Source organism: Hydra vulgaris, chromosome 04 (genome assembly GCF_038396675.1).
Source record: "Hydra vulgaris chromosome 04, alternate assembly HydraT2T_AEP".
Taxonomy (NCBI): Eukaryota; Metazoa; Cnidaria; class Hydrozoa; order Anthoathecata; family Hydridae; genus Hydra; species Hydra vulgaris.
The window spans coordinates 20,571,529-20,594,223 of NC_088923.1; the positions used below are offsets into that span (position 1 = coordinate 20,571,529).

General features: G+C 26.7%; 2 protein-coding genes across 2 annotated transcripts; one reads left to right on the top strand and one right to left on the bottom strand.

The window, feature by feature from the left end:
• The first annotated feature begins 6,233 nt into the window (after positions 1 to 6,233).
• LOC136079265 (multiple inositol polyphosphate phosphatase 1-like) lies at positions 6,234 to 6,761 on the top strand. The gene has a single exon (XM_065794991.1). The coding sequence runs from the start codon at positions 6,234 to 6,236 to the stop codon at positions 6,759 to 6,761; it is 528 nt and encodes a 175-aa protein (XP_065651063.1).
• Positions 6,762 to 11,733: 4,972 nt separating this feature from the next.
• Positions 11,734 to 19,399, bottom strand: LOC136079639 (uncharacterized). Its single transcript, XM_065795737.1, has 4 exons — positions 18,358 to 19,399; positions 17,416 to 17,595; positions 15,745 to 15,812; positions 11,734 to 11,841 (listed from the first exon to the last, which is right to left on the bottom strand). Exons 1-3 carry the CDS (start codon positions 18,452 to 18,454, stop codon positions 15,754 to 15,756), a joined length of 336 nt encoding a protein of 111 aa, XP_065651809.1. The 5' UTR covers positions 18,455 to 19,399; the 3' UTR covers positions 11,734 to 11,841; positions 15,745 to 15,753.
• Positions 19,400 to 22,695: the final 3,296 nt, after the last annotated feature.

Consider the following 22,695-nt stretch of genomic DNA (forward strand, 5'->3'; position numbering starts at 1 on the left):
ATAAATGTATAGTTTCTTAATTTTATTTGATAAAATGATATATTTATTCATACACATTTGAGACTAAAAATATTAGATTTTTTTTTGTAAATACTATATTCAAAATTTTTATTTTTATATATTTAATTCTATATTATTAATTTATATTAATGATTAAAGCAAATCTTTTAAGTTACTAGACACTGTTTTGTTTGCGGATGATACAAATTTGATTCACGCTTGTCACGATATTAAAATGTTATTTAATTCAGTTAACATGGAACTCATAAAACTCACAGAATGGGTTAGTGCAAATAAATTATCAATTAATTTAGATAAAACAAAGTATTCTTTTTTCCATCGCTTTCATGAATGCGATAAAATCCCTTTAAAACTTCCAAAACTTTATATTGGCAGTCAATTTATAAAAAGAGAACAATCATTAAAATTTTTAGGAGTACTCCTTGACGAAAACGTTACTTAGACAAATTATATACATTATACTGAAAGTAAAATTTCAAGAAATATTGGCCTATTTTATAAAGCAAGGCCATTTTTAAATTAAACTAGTTTAAAATTGTTATTTTTCTCCTTCGTTCATAGTTATCTGAATTACGCAAACATTGCTTGGTGTAGCACAAATCAAAACAAAATTAAATTTTAATAAACAAAAACATGCAATGAGAATAATATCTAATGTAGGCCGTTTTACTTACTCCAAAGAACTATTTATAAAGCTGAATATACTCAATGTCTATCAAATAAATATTTTTCATTTTTAAATTTTCATGTATAAAGTTAATAAAAGAACAACACTAAACATTTTTAATTCGTTATTGAAAATAAATAAACATAGATACTTAACCAGATACTCAAACAACACCTATATTCAGCCCAAAAGTTTTTATGCCACAACTGAGTTTTCATTTTCCATTAGAGGACCAAAAGTATGGAATAAAATCCTATCTAATAAACTTAAAACTCTTGAAACTCTTGACGAATTTAAAGTAAAATTGAAGCAAATGCTCCTAGTTAGTGATGGAGTGCTTGACTTTTTCGGGTGACACAGATAAGTTTATTCGATTTAGTTTAAAGTTTATCTTTGTCAACCCTTTCATGGATTTGGTTGAAGCATGCATAAATACATATAAATATATATATTTTTTAATTGGAAAGTTTTAATTTCTTTTTAATTCTGAGTTTTATTAAGTATTTAATCTTAATTAATTAAAAATAAAAATAAAAAGTTGTTAAAAACCTTTTTTTTTTCTATTTTTTTATTTTATTGCAAGTTTTACTTTGTGCAAGTTTATATTAATCTTTATATACTTATTTAATATTTATTTCTAAGAATTTGTTATTTTACTTTTTATTGATTATTTTATTAGTTCAAAAGAAATTTTTTTTAAATTTTTAAATTTTTAAAAATAAAAAAATAAAAATAAAAATTTTATAACCCTGTAACTTTTTGTTTTTGTTTTGTCTTTTTAAAAATAAAGTCTTATTTTATACATATTGGTAACATTTATATACTCTATACGAAATTATTTATTTTTAACGGAATCAATCTCGGGGCTTGGCGATATGACAAATTCTTGCCCCGGCCATTTACTGTATAAATAGTTAAATACAACCAATATTTCCAATATACAGATGTATATTGGAAATATTGGCTGTATTTATATATTTATACAGTAAAAAACAAAGAAAAAAAAAAAAAAAAAATTGTTTTCGTATATAAGTTAAGCCGAGTTTAGCTAAGATTTTGATTGTAACTTAAACAATTTTCTAGTCAATATTTTTGAAAAAAAAATCGCACATAAATCTTCCATTTTTTAAAATTTAATTAAGAATAAATAATGAGACAAAAAATTTTTTTTTTGAATAAAAACTTATTTCATTTTTTTTTTTAAGAATCCAAACCATTGATTAAAGAGATGACTAGAAAAGAACTTTACGATGTTTTGAAACAATGCCCAAACAAAAAAATTGATGATAAATTTATATTTTTAGAAGATCACCTCAAAGTTATTACAAATTGTTCTGAAAATGAACAATGCACACTAAAATACGCATTAAAAACTTTCAAGTTTCATTTTAAACAAAAATAGATAGCTGCTAACCACATAGAAGAACGCTTTTTGAAGGAAAATGAACTATGGGTCAAAGCCATCAAAAGTCTAACCACCTGTATAATAAAAAGGCCTGGTTGACCATCAAAAGATTTTTGAGTGGTTGAGTTCGCCAAGCAAGAGACGTAAAACAAAAGTTTTGAGAGAGAAAATATCTTCTAAGCAACAAACCTATGATGCCCAAATGAGTCAGCGTGATGCAGGACACTATGACTAGCCTAGAATAATAAAGATATTAGCTGTTCACCGAAAAAGGCAAAATAATATAGAGAAAACTTTAATTCCATTCAGAATAATGTTATAATAAAACACACACCATCAGAAGCATTATCGAAAAAAAAACACATACAAAACAATTTCAAAGAGAAAGTGGGGCTGTTGGTGGATATTCCAAAGGCAGGTTTCGGGTACTAACGATGCTAATACTAACGATGGTAATACATCAAGAAGATTTTTCTCAGATCCTCAAACCTCATCCTGCATCATAGGAGTTGACATTTGAATTATTAAAAATTGTAGTATTGTTTTAAAAACTTTATCATTTGGATATAAAATAGATGTCAAAAAGTTTGAAAAGTTTTGCAGAACTGACGGCAGAACTTTGTTTTGAAACTTATGGATGGTACCTAATAACTCCTACAATGCACAAGATACCAAAACATAGTACTAAAATACTTGACCAAGCTATATTTACTATTAGTCAATTATCAGAAGAGGCGGCAGAGGCTTGAAACAAGCACTTCCGTGATTATATACAGAATTTCTCGAGGAAGTTTTCGAGAGAAGTTTTAATAGCGATATTCTAAACAGGTTCTGCTAAGTTCTGACTGAGTTCTTTGTTGAGAAGTGCCAGAAAGAGGCTCAATAATAAAAGAAATTATATTTCCGGTAGGCATTCTTGTTTCCAGAAACATTGAACGAACTACAACAATATGAAGTGGAGGCATCTTGCGAAAATGAATCAGATTAATATTTAACTTTTATCGTTTTTAGTATATTTTGTTATTTTGTGTTTTTTTTACCTTCATAGACGGAATTATTTGAACTTTATAGTATTTGTATATTTTCTTTTGTTTATATTGTTTGTATTTGCATCACTTTTATTTTATATTTTTTTCTATTTGGACATTTAATGTTTTAATTGAAGTTTAACACATTATATTGTTTTTTTTTTAAACCTGCTTTTTGTAAGTTTTGTATACAAATGTGTCTTTTGGGTAAAAAAAAGCCCTGCCCAATTATTTTTAATATTATATAATAATTTCAAACTGCTTGTTATTGATTTTCTAATTGATAAAAGATATAAAATAATATTAATCAACATTTGACCTTAAATACTCTACTGTGTGTCGGTTGAAAGTTTAGAAATATTTCAATCAGATAAGAGCCTTGCCTAATGCTGATTTTTAAAATCACGATCACGAAAGGATTGGCTATTAAATGACACAGACATGATCAAAGATTTGTATAAATTAAAAGGTAAACAGCTAGCAATTATAGCCGAAAGGTAAACAGCTAGCAATTATAGCCGAAAGGTAAACAGCTAGCAATTATAGCCAAAATTATAATAATTCTATACAACAAAAACTGTGCACTCCACATGGTTTTACAATTGATGCTTATGGACCTTTTGCTGCAACTATTAATGACGCAACTATGTTAGGAAATATTTTTAAAACAAAAAGCGATTTAAGGGAAGTAGTTCAATCTAGTGATTTATTCGTTTTAGATAAAAGTTTTAGAGAAAAAAACAAGAGCAGCGGAATACACTGGGCAACAAATATCAACCGTGAAATCTCAATGTCACTGTATGACCCGAAATTACTCTGCAGAATGTGACAAAAGTTACTTCCCCCTCTCCAAAATGCAAGTTCAGGGAAATGATCGATATTATGCAGATAAAAGTTCTATAACACCTGCAAAAGTAAAATACAAATATAAGCACAAGTTTGAGCAGAAAGTGATGCTGTACATTGCAATTTCTGAGAGGGGAATTTCCAACCCATTGTTTAAGCCAAGTGGTTTGGCTATAAATCAAGAAGTGTCAAAATCAATGTTTGACAAAAATATTGATTCCATTTCTTCAAAAATATCATTCAGATGGCAATTAATTGATTGGGCTGAATAAAGCATCATCGCATTATGCCAAAAAAACACAAGTCTTCTTAGAAAGCCAAAACATCCCATATGTACCAAAAAACCGCAATCCAACAAACTTGCCTCTGTGTCGCCCAATTGATGATTTCTTTGGATATTTGAGTTCGTTAGTACACAAAAAAACTGAAGAGCTAAGAATTGCAAACAATTGATTACCCGAATCAAAAGATGCATTCGCCAAATCAATATAAATGCTGTGCAATGCTCCTGTTCCAACATCATGACAAAACTACGTCGAACAGCTGATGATGGACCATATTCGAATGTTCATTTTTTTCTTAAAGATATGTGATGTACCTTCAATTAAAATAAGTATAATTTTTATTTTTTAAACATTTGTTTTTATAAAAGCCCGATATGAAAATTCTTATTTTCATTTATCACCCGTTATTAGAACAGAATGTAACTATGAAACGAGATGAGTTTCACACAACAGACTATCTCTAAGAAAACAAAATATAATGTTGAGTTGAATATAATTAATTATGAATTAAATACTCCACTATTAATTAAAAAATCTGCAGTTTGCAAATTTATCAATTAACAGAACGATAGCACAGTAGAAAAAATAGATTGCTATATCCACTGTGCTACTATTCTGGTATATCTTTAATATAATTTGCAACTATTCCACTTCATACAAGATCAGATATCAACATTAAGAAAGACTAATGCAGTTCTTTAGACGTAAAGTGTTCAAACTCACAATTTGAATTCTTAAAAGAAAATAAATTCTTTGTTACATACACATAGTTAAGTATGCTTTTTATATAGAGATGCAAAAAAGTAGTATAACTAGAAAATATAATTAAGTTATGCAAAAAAATAAACCCATGTTTTTGCTTTTCTAATAAAACAAATGGTCACATAACACGCTGGGCATAAATTTATTAAGAATTAATTATTTAACCAAATTTTTAAAAAAGTATCTTTAACGTTTTATTGTAATAAATACTTTTGTTCAACATATTTATTTATAATTTTATTTACAACTATTATTTGCAATTATAATCAAAGTTGTATTATTAAGCAGCTGGTATGCTTAATCCTTAAAAACCTTATGTGTCAAATTGGTTTAAAAATTTTAGATTTTTGGAAAAACAAAAGACTATAAATCCTTATTAGTATTTTATTTTAACTTTATTTTAGCATAATTTACCGCTTGTTTTACTATATTTTCCCACACATAATGTCTAGTAGATTAATTAATTGTTTAGTGTTAATAATATTTACTGATTTTATGTAATCAACAGGTCATCTTAAGCGACCATTATTTTCGACAAAAACACCTTATGTCTTTATTGGAAACAGTTTTACAGAAAACAATGCACCCAAAGGCTGTAAACCTATCCAAATAAATATGGTTCGTCGATATAGTAACCGTTACCCAAGCGAAAAAGATGTAAGTGAAATTGATAAACTTCTCAAATTGATCCAAAACAAAACATTTCTGAATATTACAATTCCAACAAAAAATCTGTTTAAAAAAGTAGAAGATAGTTTGCTAAATGAAATAGGAGAGAAAGAGTTATACAAAATTGGATCAAGAATTCGCATAAGATTTTCAAATTTGTTTAAAAAATGCCATTCTCCACTGTTATATAAATTTGATAGCACTTGTAAATTACGTACCGTTCATATTTTAAACTCTTTGGCAGTAGGTTTGTTTGAAAACACTGGAACGTTAGGAGCGTGTCACATCCAACCTATTGCAATTCGAACGTATCCATGTAACAGCAGCAAGGAATTAGAATTTTATAAGATATGCAAAAGTTATACTGATAAGGTTGGACAAAAATGAAGAAGCCAAAAGAAGAGATAAAAAAGTTTGGTAAAGGAACTGAAATGAACAATGTTCTGGAAAAAGTAAAACGCAAACTTGGTTTATCATTTTCTCTCGAAGTAAACCATTTAAAAATTATGTTTATTTATTGCTCGCATGAAATCTGAATGTTTAACGGCACCATGGATACTGGTTTTTGTTCAATGTTTGATAATGACGATTTGCAAGTCATAGAGTATTATTTTGATTTAGAAGATTTTTACTTATCTTCTAATGTATTTCCAATAACTTATCAATCTGGTTGTCCTTTACTTGCGGATATTGTGAAAACATTAAAAACTGCAACGATTATAAATAGTACTGAAAGTTTTAATGGTATATTTCGATCTGGTCATTCAGAAACTATTGTTCTATTTATTGCACTACTTGGAGTGTACTTAAATAATAATCATTTGACTGCTAGTAATTATAAAGAAATGAAGGCAAGAATATTTCGTGCATCTTGTTTGGCACCTTTTTCAGCGAACATCTATTTCGTCTTTTATAAATGCGATGATAACAATCATAAAGCTCAACTTTCGGTAAATAAGCATCTTAAAAAAATTCCATGCTGTGATTCAAAAGAAGATTGTAGTTTTTCTAAATTTCTGGAATGCTACGAAAGCATCACAGAAAAATGCGATTACGAGAGCATGTGTGCGAGTCATTGAACGAGTGACTCAAACGAATATTTAATAGTTGGGCGTTTTACTACAGTCGTTTTACATTTTACTACCAAAAACATTTTACAACTTAAATAGTGCGTTTAACTAAATTATTAAAAGTTATTTTAGTAGCACCCCAACAACAACAGATTAATTAGATGAATAAAACAAATGTTAATATATAGTTTACTTTTAATTGCAATTTAATAAAATAACGTTACTACTATATTCAAGTTGTAAAAGCATTATGAAATTCATATCTGAACTCTCTCAATAAAGTCTATAGGAGTTGGAAGATCTTTTTTGTCCTTCATAAATGCGATGATGGCAATCATAAAATTCAATTTTCGGTAAATGACAATCTCATAAAAATTCCATGCTGTGATTCAAAAGAAGATTGTAGTTTTTCTTAATTTCAGGAATGCTACGAAAGCATCGCAGAAAAATGTAATTACGAAAGCATGTGTGAGAGTCATAGAACGAGTGACTCAAAACAAATATTTAATAGTTTGGCTTTTGCTACGCTGTATTTGACTAGAGTCATTTTACATTTCACAACCAAAAATGTTTCACAACTTAATTAGTGCCTTTAATTAAATTATTAAAGGTTATTTTAGTAGCATCCCAACAACAACAGATTAATTAGATGAATAAAAAAAATGGTAATATATAGTTTACTATTAATTACAAGTAAATAAAATAACGTTACTACTATATTAAAATTGTAAAAGCATTATGAAGTTCTGTTAGTTTAATTTACATTTTTACTTTTAATCTTTAATATGAAAATATTAGTTACAAATTATTATAATTTAAAATTTTTATTTTCAAAAATTAGGTGTGTTGTTTCACCAGCCGCACTTTTTGGCTTTTTTCAAAATGCTTGTAACAATAACAATTTTTTCCATTTTTATTTGTTTTTTTTGTTTTTGTTTTTTATTCTATATTTCTTGTTTATCTTTATACAATGTATAAAAAAGAAGAAAAAGTACAAATGAGCATATCAATAAAAATGATAAATAAAGAATATGGAAACTCAAAGAAGAATGTTAGTTTTTAATTACTAAGCTTATTTTGGGAGTTTATGGTCGTTGAGGTGCTTGTAACAACCTACTGCTTGAGATTTAGTTATTTATAAGAAGTTGATTCCAGTGAATATATGTTCATGGCCATAGTTTTTCAGGAAATGATATTTCGCCTTGTCCTTTTTATGCTTTTTAATTAGTAGATTTATGGAATCTTTGTGGGATTTTCATATTTTCAAAAGTACATAGACCACTGGGTATTTGCTCGACACATTTTATGTAAGCAATTTTGATCAGTGCTAAGGTCTGTACTACATTAATGCTGGACAAAACACATCCCTTCGTTTATTGAAAACTGAAAATTGGCAAGCCGCTATGGACTTGGAATTTACTTATTACAATTTATTAATTTACATATGTTATCTGATATTTTTCCGATCAGACTACTTAATGAATTTATTTCAAGTGTAGATCCACTCAGGTTTTTCAGAAAATATCTCAATGGTAACTTATTCATATGTTCTAAACAAACTAACCAGTGTAGAAATTTGTTGAAAAAAAATTCAATAAGTTGAATAACACCACCAAAACTACCCGTGTTGAGATTCATGCCATCACATCTGATTGACCAATGTACTGATATCAACATTTTCATTAAAAAATGATACACTATTTATTTTTGTACTTTTTTTATATTTCTGTAATTTTTTAACATGTCCCAGGTACTCATTCCTTTATTAACACAATGGGTTTTTCTGTTTCCAACGCTGAATGATAGCTGTTTCTTTTAATGGTTTTCAGGTTATATCCTTTTGACCATTAAAATATAATTCTACCGATGTTTTGGGAAAACCAATTTGTAAACCAAATCTCTTTTTAAAATTTTTTTTCTAAAAATTTAATTTTTTTAAATTTTTTTTCATCCCAGCTAGCACACTTACGTTGGGTTAACGTATGTAAATACATCGTGTATGTAAATACATTTTCCGATGCATATCGCATGTTGATCCAATATAAGTTGTATAGTATTTATATCAAGATGTGATTAAAAATAGTTAGCAAAGCTACATTTAACAAAGTTAAGTTGACCCAACGTATGTAAAAAACATCGCATATATATATATATATATATATATATATATATATATATATATATATATATATATATATATATATATATATATATATATATATATATATATATGCGATACATAAATATATATGTATATATATATATACATATAGATACATACATATATATATATAAATATGTATATATATATATATATATATATATATATATATATATATATATATACATATATATATATATATATATATATATATATATATATATATATATATATATATATATATATATATATATATATATATATATATATATATATATATACACATATATACATATATACGGTGGGCCAACGTAAAATATTACGCAATGCCGCCTTAAAATACAACGGGACAACGCAACGCGTAACATTGTTCTAACGTTTTATCAACGTATGTGAGCTAGCTAGGATAAAATACCGTAACCAACTAAAAAAGGTAATGCTAATATTGCAGCTAAACGATCTTATACTCCCCATTCGACCACATTCACGAGCTAATATTGGTAGTGAAGTTCCCATTTATGAATTCAATAGTTTTGGTGGGCTAGTATTGTTAGTTAATGATAATAACTTTATAGAGTATGTAATGAAATCGAGATCGTTATTACTATTTCTTTTAGAGAAAGTAATAAAGATGTTAGTTTAATCTAAATCACCTAATGTGACATCATTGTAATTATTTTCTAAGCTACAATCTGGATGTCAATTTTCAGAGACTAAAGAAACAAAGATGAAAATACTTCCTCGTAATCTTTTTTATAGAGCTCTTATTTAAAGTTTGAACAAACTGTAGTAATTATTAAAAATATTTATAAATTTAAAAGTACATAGGTAATGATTAAATCAAATAGAGACAAAAATAAAGATAAAAAAATAACTTCAGAGTAGTTACTTGAGCACAAACGTTTCTTAAGTTAAAATTTTTTATTTTATTAGAAACTTAAATGAATTGAACAACATTATCATACCTTTGAAATCGTTTTGATAGGTTTTCCATGTATTTGGGCCTTTATATGTAACGCTATATTTTGTAAATTTATTAAATTTTTAAGACAGTTTATATGTGTTACTTACATTTGCTCTAAGATATTAGTTTTCATTTATATTTATCATTTACATTTTGATTTACATTTTTTGTTTAAGATACATAAAAAAAATGCTAATAGACATTTGTTTCAAACAACATCATCATTTTCATTTTTTTCATTAAAGTTTTAGTATGATCTTTATACATGTTTTTTAAATATTTTATTATTTAAGAATGGATAGTGACATAAAAAAGGAAGAATTTTCTTCATGTTTTTTTTTTTAACAAAGCAATATATACTTTATTTTTTCAACGTTAAGTGAGAGTTTGTTAACTCTAAACAAAGTATTTTTTTAATTTAGTTCAATATTAATGTCTGTATACGGTTTCTTGATATCATTGTTAGTAAGAAATATTCGCATCATCACCAAACATGACTAAGTTTAGTTTTAATTTAAAACAAATTTTGTATAGTCATAGCTTTTAAACGCTACGAAATAATACTTTGAAACTTAAAATTTATTGATGAATATAAGTTTAGTTGAGAATTGTAAAAAATATTTTTTATCAACTATTTGCCCCTGACGTTTGGGATAGAGGTGGGGGGGAGGGGGGGGGGAGGGGATGAAATATAAGGGTTTTTTCGTTCCCAGCCCTCAATCATTGCAATTTTTTTTGCAAATTGTCATTATTTGACCAAAGGATAAACATGAAAATGTTTGGAGTTTGCTCTATTCTGGAAATTAGCTCAAAAACTAAAAAATCCTGGATCCGTCACTGGGCACTCTATAATGCCACATGATAACCGTGTATAAGAATAATATTATCTACATCTTTTTTTTGTGGAATATTTCTTAAAAAATTGTAACCATTTTCTTTATAAAGTCTTTTGTTTCTGTACAAGAGGAAATAAAATTATATTTAAAAAATGACTTAAATGTTTGCTTTTTTAACGATAATTGTTAACCAAAAGTAAACTTAGCAAACTCAAAATTTAGATTGATTAGTGACTTAGAAGTACTTAAGAGTTATGATGAAAAAGCACATAAAAACATTATTAGGGATTAATGTTACCCCTAAACTCTGTTGTCACTAACTCGTTACCCTTCCCCCCTCCACTCTACTACGACACTAAAACTCAATCCGCCACTGCCAATTTATACATCATAATCTATATAAATTGTAAAGTATGTTATAAAAGATAAGCTCACATTTCCTTCTAAAAACCTATTGTCGAACATCTGTCGCAATAAAAATGCACTCTAAAACTATACTTTGTGTTTACCACACGAGACTTTGTTGTAATTGTTAAACAATTGCGTTAAAGAATACAATTTATGAAAAAAGGATTTTTTCTGGAACACAGCAACGAAAAAATTCTAATTAAAGCTTGGGATTTTTTAAAGTGTCAGTACCTGACGCTCATTGTTTATGAGTTGCCTTTATGTTTTCGTGACATATACCATTTACAGTTGGTTAAGTCTTCTATCAACGTTAATTTTTATCTTTAATAATATGCTTATTTTCCTGTAACCCCCAATTTAAATATTAGTTGCTTGCAACCTTGTTTGGAGTGAATTGGTTTAAAATAAAAAATTGAGCTATAAAAAGGTCAAGCATAATAAGGTAATAAAAATTGTTCCATAAACACAAACGGTTAGGTAATACAAATTGTTCCATAAACGGTTAGGTAAAACAAACGGTTAGGTAAAAAGCGTTTTTCTAAAAACCATTAATTAACTAATAGCTCAATGAATTTCTTTAGAATTAGTAAAAATTTTATAAACGACAAGAAGTAGAATGATTATACGTTGTTTTTTTTCTCCAAAATACATATTTGTAAAATTGTGCATGTAATAAAATCGCCATCAACTTTAAAACGTTTGGTAAAAAACGTATTTTACCTAAAAAGCAAAAATTTATTAAAAAGAGCATGAATATTTATGAACAACGTAAAATTTAAATAATTTATTCAAAGACTTCTTTTAGTTAAAAAAAACGATTTCTAGTTTTGCATTATTCAAATGATATTCAAGTATTGTATTGTTATATTTAAAAACTATGTATAACTTTTATTGAACAAAATATAAAATAAAAAAAATATGTAAGAAATTAGTCTCAAATCGTTTTATCACCGAGCGGCATTTTAAGATAAGCATTCTACAATTTCGTAACATATTAAAAACTTACAAAAAAAAACAAATGTAAAAAGCTAAGAAACAAAAAATTTTATAAAAAAGGAAAAGAAAAAATAGTGAAAAAATAATATAATAATAAAAGTTACTTTAATTACTGTTTTACAAGTCGAATTTCTTAATTAAACAAATATATTTTTTTATTTACCTAACTTGATAAAAAATATAAAAGTTTTGTAAACAATGTAAATGTAAATGTAAATGTAAATGTAAAATAGTTTAAATAAAGTATGATTATTTAGCTTAATAAACAATAAACTAAAAACGTGGAGTTAATTTCAGGAATTATTTTAAAGAAAAGCGTAATAAAAACCTTCATCTTATTCCAACACTTCCCCCATGCCTTGATCCGTCACTAATGATATCATAATTAACGTTTTGCTTTTTGTTTAATAGTCTAGATTAATAAAGTGACTTTTTCTTCTAAAATTTCGATACTTTCTCTCAATACAGCTATCACAATAGTTTCCTTTTCAGCTCTGATAGGAAATATGTTTCATTTCGAATAGATTCTTCAGGAAACTATAAATGCTTAGAACGTTGATTTAATAGAGATGCTTTTTACCCAGTAAGTACACTTTATCCTTTCGGATAATAATGTTTTTTTATTTCAGTAGCAATAGGGTTTCTGCAATTTATGATGGTAGTGCAATTGTCTGGTTTTGCTGCTAAGACACATTTTTGAACATTAAGTAACGTAGCAAGACTAACGATATATTTCTAACCAGATGACATAATTGATATCTTCTACAATGGTTTCAGAAGCGGTATAATGGCTTGCAACCACCTTTCATTTGTTATTAGCAGAGTCAAAAACATGGCTGATCCGGCAATTTATCAAAAAAGAGCATAGCTAGATTTATATTTGAGCAGTTATCATGGTCTGTAGCAACAATTTTCTTAACAAGAATCTCCCAGTTGTCAGCAGAATCCGAGATGTTTTCTCCAGTGTGCAATTCAGAACATTCTTTTGTCTGCAAAATTGTGAAATACAGCCCCCATTCTATGTTTACCCGATGCGCAGGTACACAGATATACGCTATATTTTAACTACGATGTCTGATGTAAACGCAACGAACTGCGTCTTCTCTGATTTTAGTTTCAGAGACTTAACAGCCTGGTCGTATGGTCGTATACTTTCTTTATAAGTATTGTAAAAGTTGAACGAGTTTTATCAACATAGCCTGGATCTGTGTAGTCTCAACGAAGCAGAATGGGCGTACATTGTAAGCATCAAGACGAAGTCAGCTAATTTCTGGACGTGCATCATAATATAGTCTGCTCTTTTCTGATCCATATTTTGTTTTCTTTCTTTTTTTATTTGAGTCAGAGATGCAGTAAAAAAAGACGACATGCCTAGTGTGTTCAAACTGCCAGTTTCATCATTATTTTTATATGATGTGTTCCAGTAACATGGTAGTACAGTGTGCTTGTATTACCACCTTTCGGAGTCAAAATTGCCTTACAGAGTTTGTAAGTAAATCATTTTACGCGCACTTTTCGAAAAAGTTGATTCATTTATAATTTTTTTTTTTTTAACAAAATGATTTTTAAGAAGAAACTGAAAGTATTTTATGCATAATACTTTGCTTAACTAAAACTTGAATCTTTAGCAAAGAGCTTCAAAGAATAACAATTTCCATCTGCCAGGAAGGGTTGCCAGGTTGTTTTTTTTCTTTCAAGAAGTTAAAATTAAATAAAAAATAAACCAGAAATAAACCAGAACAAAAACAACAAACAAACATAAAAAGAATTAAAATTTTTTCGCTTAATCTCTCCTTAAATAATTAATAATTTTAATTTTAATTTAAATTAATTTAAAAAATTAATGAATTTAATCTCTCCTTAAATAAAATTAAAAAAAGCATCAATATTCACTTTTTAGACACGTTCAACAAAGTTACGTCAACACGAAAAGATTATCTTAATTCTCGCATGCCTCTGTTGTGTAAATTTTATTTCCAACTTTTAATATTGTTAGGATGTTTAAGTCGTTGCAAAAAATCTTTCAGCTCATTAAGTAAGATGTTATGCAAATAACTGCAACCTTCGCTTGGTTTGACAATCTATTTCTAAGTTTGCTTTACATTCAGCTGACCTGTAAAAATACTCTTTTGAATACACTTTGGAAATGGAGCCTTTGCAAAGCTATGTTTTTAGAAAGTTTAGGGGCTCAAATTCTTGAATAACTGGAGTGAGGAAAGCAACATAAAGATATAAAGTGCTATCTTGAAACACTTTGCTTATTAAAGACATTTTCTAACGGACCTAAGAGTTTGCATTCATTTCAGCACAAATAAAGAATGCTTTTAGTTATTGCCAATTCACAAGCACGTTTTAAACAATTTTTCTCGAACTAACTAACAAGTAAGTCGAAGAAAAGTTATGAAAAGGAATGGGATGCCTACGCATTCATTGTTTGGATTTATTAGTAAAAAAATTTTTCTTCCTCGTTTCAACGAAGAGTGCTCTCTTCAAAAACCCGGGTACATCACTCAGACGAAGAGCAACTTGAGATGGAATCGCATCAAAGGCATTTGTACCATAAGATTTAGGGACAAATGCATCTCATCATAATATAGTTTGGCAGTTTAGTTAACACACGAGGCTTATATATATATAAGTTTAATATATATAACTATATATAACTTTTTCACACAAATGGTCAGCTGATCAATTTGTGACAGCAGATACACATAAGAAGCGAAACTTCTGCATTTTTGTTTACACCTGCAATATTTACTTGACCAGGAAAAATAATCTTCTTTTGATACAAATTCAAAGTTTTCTCTTTTTTATTATGAGAACCTATTTTTTGATGTTGCTCTAGGCTACCATTGTGTGGACCTAGGGTTGTGCGGCAGAGGCGACCAAAAGCTTGTTCAGTTCCATTAAAGCTTTTTTTACCTAGAAAAATTATTTTTCCCACTCACTTCAATATTTACGAGAGTTATCATACTTTGTTCTAAGAACATATATTTTATTTGACATATATCATAAGGTATTTATATGTATGTTCCATATCTTACATAAGATATCAATTTTAAAGTTACAAGCAGAAGGCAAAAAAAAATTGTTAAACTGAGCAAGGTTTAAGAGTTGAAGTCCGAACTAAATTTCGAAAAAGAATTGTTTTTGTCATAAAACAAACAAGAGTAGTTCATTGAACTATTTTCTCTTCTATTAAGTGTGTATTCTTAAGAGACTCAAGGTTCCACCAATACTGTGTTGGAAATCTTTCGTAAAAATTTTACAAGAAAATTTAACCGAAAAAAAAACAAAAAATTTTTTTGGACTTTTTCTTAAATAAATGAAAAAAATGATAAATTCTAAATAATTTTTAACTAAGTGATATAGTTGGAAATTTTTTAAAGACAAATTGTATTTTTACTGTAATTTTATTTTTTAAATTATTAAACTGTTTCTAATAAAAAAAGTTTTATAAATTATTGTTTTTGGGTTTTAGCTGAAAAATGTCACTTTTGACCCAATATGCATTGAAAAGGAAGGAGGCTGGAAATTTACATTTAATATTCCAATTATTCTTTGTTAATAATTTACAGTAAACAGTTATTTCATTTTATATAAGATTTATGCTCAAAAAAAGTTTACCTTCATGTATTATCCAAGTGGAATACAGCAACTCCTACCTCTGTTACAAGGATATGATCCCCATGGGCCTAAAAACAATAAGAATTGTTCAATTATTTCTATGAAAAAGTTTTAATGATAACTTTAACATAAATACAATTTGTTTAAATATTTAACGAAAATTATTAAAAATATCAATATATATTAAGCACAGTGGATTAGGTGTCTCGAAAATAATAAAACAAACTATCAAAAAATGAACTAAAGTTGTTCGCCGAAACACAAGACTTGTGAAAATATTCACCTAAGTTCTATGACGGATTTTACATATGCCAAAAATTACCTTCCGTTAGACGCTATACGAAAATTTATCTCGTAACAACTTGCGAAAAGAACAATCTTTTTGTAAAAAGAGTTTCGCAACATTTCATTACGCAATAAACATTTCGAAATAGCACTTACGAACAATACTTGAAAACATTTACTAAACTGTTATACAAAGCAAAAGTAAAGTGCTATCATTTTTTGTTTAAATAAAAATAATAGTATTAAACTAATTTTCATATATGTATATATATATATATATATATATATATATATATATATATATATATATATATATATATATATATATATATATATATATATATATATATATATATATATATATATATATATATATATATATATATATATATATATTATATATATATATATATATATTATATATATATTGCCTACACTTGTAAAAGGTGCATTGACAAGAAAAATTTTCAACAAATAAAGTAACAAAATACTGAAACGCTCTGTCACAGGAAGCAGTTAACTCACATTCTGTACTTTTTTTAAAGAATTTGTATCATAAATTTCTTAACTAGCTGCTATGCACCTCTTACCTGGATCAACGTAGAGGAGCCTGGCCTCGCTCTCCTTCATTAGTTTAGATAACATTTACACTACAAGATGCACATATAATTGTTTTTGTATTCTTCAATAAAAGTATTATAGGACATGGGTTATTTTAATGTACATTTATCACATGAATATATAAAAATAAAAGTCAAATATTGATTAATAATAATGTAAGTAAAGCTGTTATAACGCTGAAAAAAAAAAACGGTAGTGTAGCCAACTTTATAATAACGTTGTAATAACGTTATAATAAAAAAAAGAGAGAAAGTTTTTATGCTAGTTTTCGTAGTTTTGTTTAGGGCATTTAAAAATTATAGTACGCATGCTCACGTGATTATTTTTCCCGAAAAATGGATGGGTGGAAACTAACTTTATGATTTATTAACTTTTTAGTACATGATTAAATCAAAAACTTAAATGCTTGACTTTTGATAAATACTTTTAAATTACAAGCTATTTAAGAAAAAAACTCAAAAAAAGAGGCTTTTGACTCTGATTACCATCAGTAATGCTGGAAACTGCAAAACATTCTTTTAATAGACGCAGATACGACAGTAGTTCCGACATGCAAGATTTTTAATTGTATGCAAGCCAACTTTAAATTTAAAATTTGCTATGAAAGTGCTTTAATCACAATTTTTTGTAAAAAATTTTTATTCCTTCAAATAAATAATAATATCAACAATGTTAAAAACCTAAATATCACGTGATAGTTACACTACCTTTTCTAATCAAATGGCACTGCAAAATATAATAAAAATTAAAAGTAAGTTAACTTACAACCATTTCGTTTTACTTTTTTTAAACTGTTCTTTTGTTCCTTTTTCATTAAATTTCTCTTCACTTTCTCTTCTTTTACACCTCCTATTGTTTTTCCCTTAACGTTAATAAGCTGATCTGTTATTTTTTTTGTACGCATCTTGCAACATTTTGGATTTGAATGACACTCGTCGTCATCACCTAAAGTAGTAATGGTAATTATTAAAAAGTATTTTTTAATAGAAACATCCATTTCGACTGGTTAACTTGTTTTTTATATGGGCATATATTGCAAATAAAAAAACGATGGAAAAGTTTTGAACAAATTTCTAATCTTAAGAACTGGGAGTTGAAAAAACCTTTTTCATAATATTCTTAAAAATGATAAAAATTCCTCTTTTAATCAAAAAAATTTAATTTAATATATTGTCTTCTGGTAAACTGAATTAAAAAAAATTAAATGTCAAAAATTAGTTGAACATCGGTACCTTCAACAATATTTATTATATAATAATATTTATGTCATTACGTTTATGTGATTTTAAAATAAAAATAATTTTCCTCAGAATAAATTTCGAACACTTTAATTTCAAATTCTAAAGCTTTATTTTTGAAATTTATGAAGTTAAAAAAATTAATTGAAGTCTCCAAGGGAAAAACGATGCGATTCTAAATTTGCCTGAAAAAATTGTGATAGTGCCATTTAGTAGCATTTTTGTCGCCTTTCAGAATTTCGTATTACGAGAGAGTAAAAACAATGAAATCCTACAAAAAATGCATTTAAAATTGCATTTAAAAATTTTTAAAATTGGCTTTTAAGTAAAAAATATTTGCTGTTCTAAATAAGGTTCGTTTTTATGTGAAAATTCTTGCTGTTATGTATGTAACAACTTATATAAACCATTTAGAATTATTGTGTTTTAATAAAAGTTACAAATAAATGAAAATTTTAAAGTTATTTACATTTAAAAATGTCGCTCTTTATTTCTTTTGCATTATAAATGATGAAAGTTGTAAGTGCAAAAATGCTGTAAAATAACAACAACTTCATTTCCTTCATTAGTTACTGCAAAAGATAAAAATACAGATTATTTCCCGTCTGTTTCCTCTTCCTCGCTTTGTTAAGGTAAAAATACAGTTAAAATATAAGGCGCGCGTGTGTGTGTGTGTTGGTGTGTATGTGTGTGTAATAAATACAGTAAATGAAAGTTTATAACTTAACTAGTAAAATATTCAGGAAAACATGTATTAGCTAGATACAAATGAACCAGTAATTTGTTTCTATATCAACATTATGACTCATTAGTACTTTCCTTTTATGTATAAAATACTTATTTTAATTTAGAAACATTTAAATATAATACAATAAACAAATTTTGTAAATAAAAATAAATTAAAAAAGGTAAGAATTTTTTAAATTATTGCTTCTATAACATCCAGCTTGAAATCAACTCCAATTTTGAAGTTATTTATTCTAGCCCACGGTGTTCTAGATCGTCTTAAATTAATAATAGTAGAGCATAGTATTTCGGAAAAAAACTTCGTTCTTATCCACGTCATTACAATTGAATACCTTTCATTTTGTTTTTTAGCTAGATTCTTTGCTAGTCAATTTACAAGATTATGACATTGCGTATCCATTCCTCATTTAGTACCCAATTCCAATGATATGATACTGTCATGTACAACTTCGTTAACTCTTTAACCATATTTCCTTTTTATTCACTTTAGTGTTTTTTAAATATAGCAGTATCCTGATTTTTGTTAATCATGTAATTATAATGTCTAACTCTTAATTCAAAATATGCAGTCTGTCATTTTTGTCCCAAAACCATTTGCAATAATATCCAAACGAGTTTGGTTAGTTTAGTTGCTGTGTTGAAATGAAAATTCTCCTTTTCAAGAGGTGTGAGGTGAGTTTCTTATGGAACATTTATGATCAAGTTCCTTATATATATATATTTTTTTGATTAGTAGCGTTTTCATTCGTGGTCTCTCTTCTACTACGTTAAATATGTTGAGCTTAGTATTTACTATCTATTAAAGAGACCGCCTGGATTTACGTCTGTCACTCAAAGAACGTCCGTTTTATATAAAAGTATTATTTAAATTGTTTTAGAAAAAATTGTTTTTTGAAATCGAAATGCTCTGCTATTATTTTTATTTAGATAAAAGTAAATTCTTAATTGTAATAAAATTTTTTAATATTTGCTGATGCACTAACTCCTGTCTAGTTACTGCAAAAGTTATAAATTCAAATTTTTTCTTCTTTGATTGTGTTTAAGTAACAATACCGTCGAAATATAAGTCGTAACGAAAAAAAAACTAAACGAAAAAAAAACTTAAACAGTTTTTGCTTTGTTTTTTATTACATTTTAAAACAGCAATCTCTTATAAAATATAAAACACAGCAATCTCTTATAAAATATAAAACACAGCAATCTCTTATAAAATATAAAATTAAGCAATCTCTTATAAAATATAAAATACAGCAATCTCTTATAAAATATAAAATACAGCAATCTAATAAAATATTTTTGATATCAAGAAACAACAATAAGGGGGTAGAAAACCGATAGAAAAATAACTAGTAGAAAATCGCAAAGATAAGAACCGCTAAATAGTTTACTTGTTTAAATTTCTTTTTAGTATATAGTAAAATATTCATAAAATAATAAAATGCAGAGTTTAATATATAGTTTAAAAGAAGTTAAAAGAATATGCATATGAAATCTCATAAAAAAATGACGTTTTTAAGTTTTTAAATTTTTTTTAAATTTGAATACGAGTGATAGCTAAACTCTTGGGAAAAGACAAAGTTTTTTGAAACTATTTTATTCCACTAGAAAGCTCTTTGAAATGAAAAAAAACATTTCCAAAAAATTAAGACTTAATAAGCTGAATGACGAATGTCGTTATCATTTTGTCAATTTTATTTATTTTTTTCTTTTTCGGTATACAAATTATAAAAAGAAACGCGTGATTGTTTTTAGATTTAAACATAAAGCAAATAGCATTAAAAATATTTATCTCTAATATATTAAAATCTTTCAATTCAATTAGTAGAGACTTGGCATAAATAAATTGATCCTAGAAATTATTCAGGCGTGTAACATGTTTCTGTTAATGAAATTAATAAGGCAATATCTATTATATGATTTTATTTATATCATCATCAGCTTTTCGTGAATAAAAATCTGATCAAGTTTGGTTAAATTTGTATTCACGTTTACAATTACTCATCGTTTTTAGAGTAAATTGCTTAACTTTACGTGGATAAAAATTTGGGCGATTTAGCTCAAACTTTTATTAAATTTTGTTACATGATTTTACTTATACGATCATAATGAACATCATTCATAAAATTGCAATAACAATCGTGTTTTAAAAATACTTATGTATTAAAAATACTTGTGTATGCGTGTGTGTGTGTGTGTGTGTGTGTGTGTGTGTGTGTGTGTGTGTGTGTGTGTGTGTGTGTGTGTGTGTGTGTGTGTGTGTGTGTGTGTGTGTCTGTGTGTAAACAAAAACTTTATTAAATTTTTATTTCAACATTATGATTCATTATTACTATCATGTTATGTTAATTATGTTGATCTTAGAATTCAATATCGACCACAGAGACCGCCTGAATTTATGTCTGTCATCCTTTTTGAATTCAAGTATTATTCCTATTGTTTTAGAAGAAAATGTTTTTGAAGTCAAAATACGTTGCTATTATTATTTTTTTTTAATAATTTTTTTTTTTTTTTTTCTTTTAATTTTTATTTATTTTTTATTTTTTATTTATCTATTATATACTAAAATTTTTAAGTTTTTTTAATTTTAATTTTTTTTTTTAGGTAATTTTTAGATCATGTAAAATGAGAAAATAATATTCTTCAAAAGGTAATATCAAAAAAAGTTAGAGATATCTTAATTAATACCTCAAAGTTTTTTAAACTTGGTTATTTAAAACATTTTCATTAAAACAAATTTTGTTTCAACTGTTTTTTCGAAAATCTAACTTAAGCAAGCATAAAATATTGTAAAAAACTGAGTCATGAATATCTTTAAAAGACGCTTGTCAATCAAAAATAGCAAAACATTGACAAAAAAAAATTATCATTGCAATATTTTTTAAGATAAACTGATAACAATATATTGGATAAATGTCTACTAAATATAGTAAGATTCATATTACTAGTTAAAAAAAAAAAAGTTAAAGCCTTAGTAATTAAGTTAAAAAAAAAAATTCTACAGCTGAAATATTTAACACTCTGGAAATTTCAGATCAAAATAAAATAAAAACTAAAATCAAAATTACTGACTTCTTATTTTTATAACAAAAACTAATTTTTATTAATTCTGAATTAAATTTATTAAAGTTACTGACTAACTCTTATTCTACAGTACGTAGAAAAATAAAAGCTAACTAAATAATAATACTATGTTGGCGTTATGGTCCGATTGAAAAATAATAATACTATGTTGGCGTTATGGTCCGATTGTAAACTTAAGATTTATTGACTATACAAATAGAAACCACAGTATGATTCATACTTAATTATAGCATTTGAATTAAAAAAAAAAGTAATAATAACGGTAAAAGTACCTAAATAATAACAAAAAGTACAAAGAGCATTCAACGTTGTTCAACTATGTCTCAACGTTAAAAAACGTTACGATTTAAACGTTGTTTATTTAACTTTGTTTCAACGTTAAATCAACGTTAACAAAAAAGCTTAATTATAAAAAAACCGTCCGTTGAATTGGTGCTTAAAGTAAAAATAATTAAAGCGAAAAAGTAATAAAGCAATATTTTAGTATAATGTGCAAAACAGAGGGTGTTTATGTGTGAAATTTTGAATTTTGAATTTTCAAAAACGTTTTATTTAGAATTCAAATTTCTACTTGTTCTTACGACAAAAGAAATTAATGGCTTATTTAAGAAACTGGCGAAAATGCCACTCTAATGTTCTAGCTCTGGCAGCTGCCATGATTCTGCCATGATTCTAGCTCTGGCATTCTGCCATGATTCTGCGCAGAATCATCTTCTAGTAGTGAAGAAGAGAAAGTCGAAAAAAATAATGACAATTCAAAATTTAAACAAAATATCAGTTAAGTAGAAGAAGACAAAAATTTGTAAAGCGATTATGAAAGTGAATTATTTCTTTATGATTACTTGTTTCAAAGTGACAATGGTAACCATTCCAGACGATTTTTTATAGTTCCGAAAAGCATATATAATTTATATCATTGTATAGAGCTTGACCTGACTTAAAAATTGAGGGGTCATTCGACCTTTGAAGTTGAGCGGAT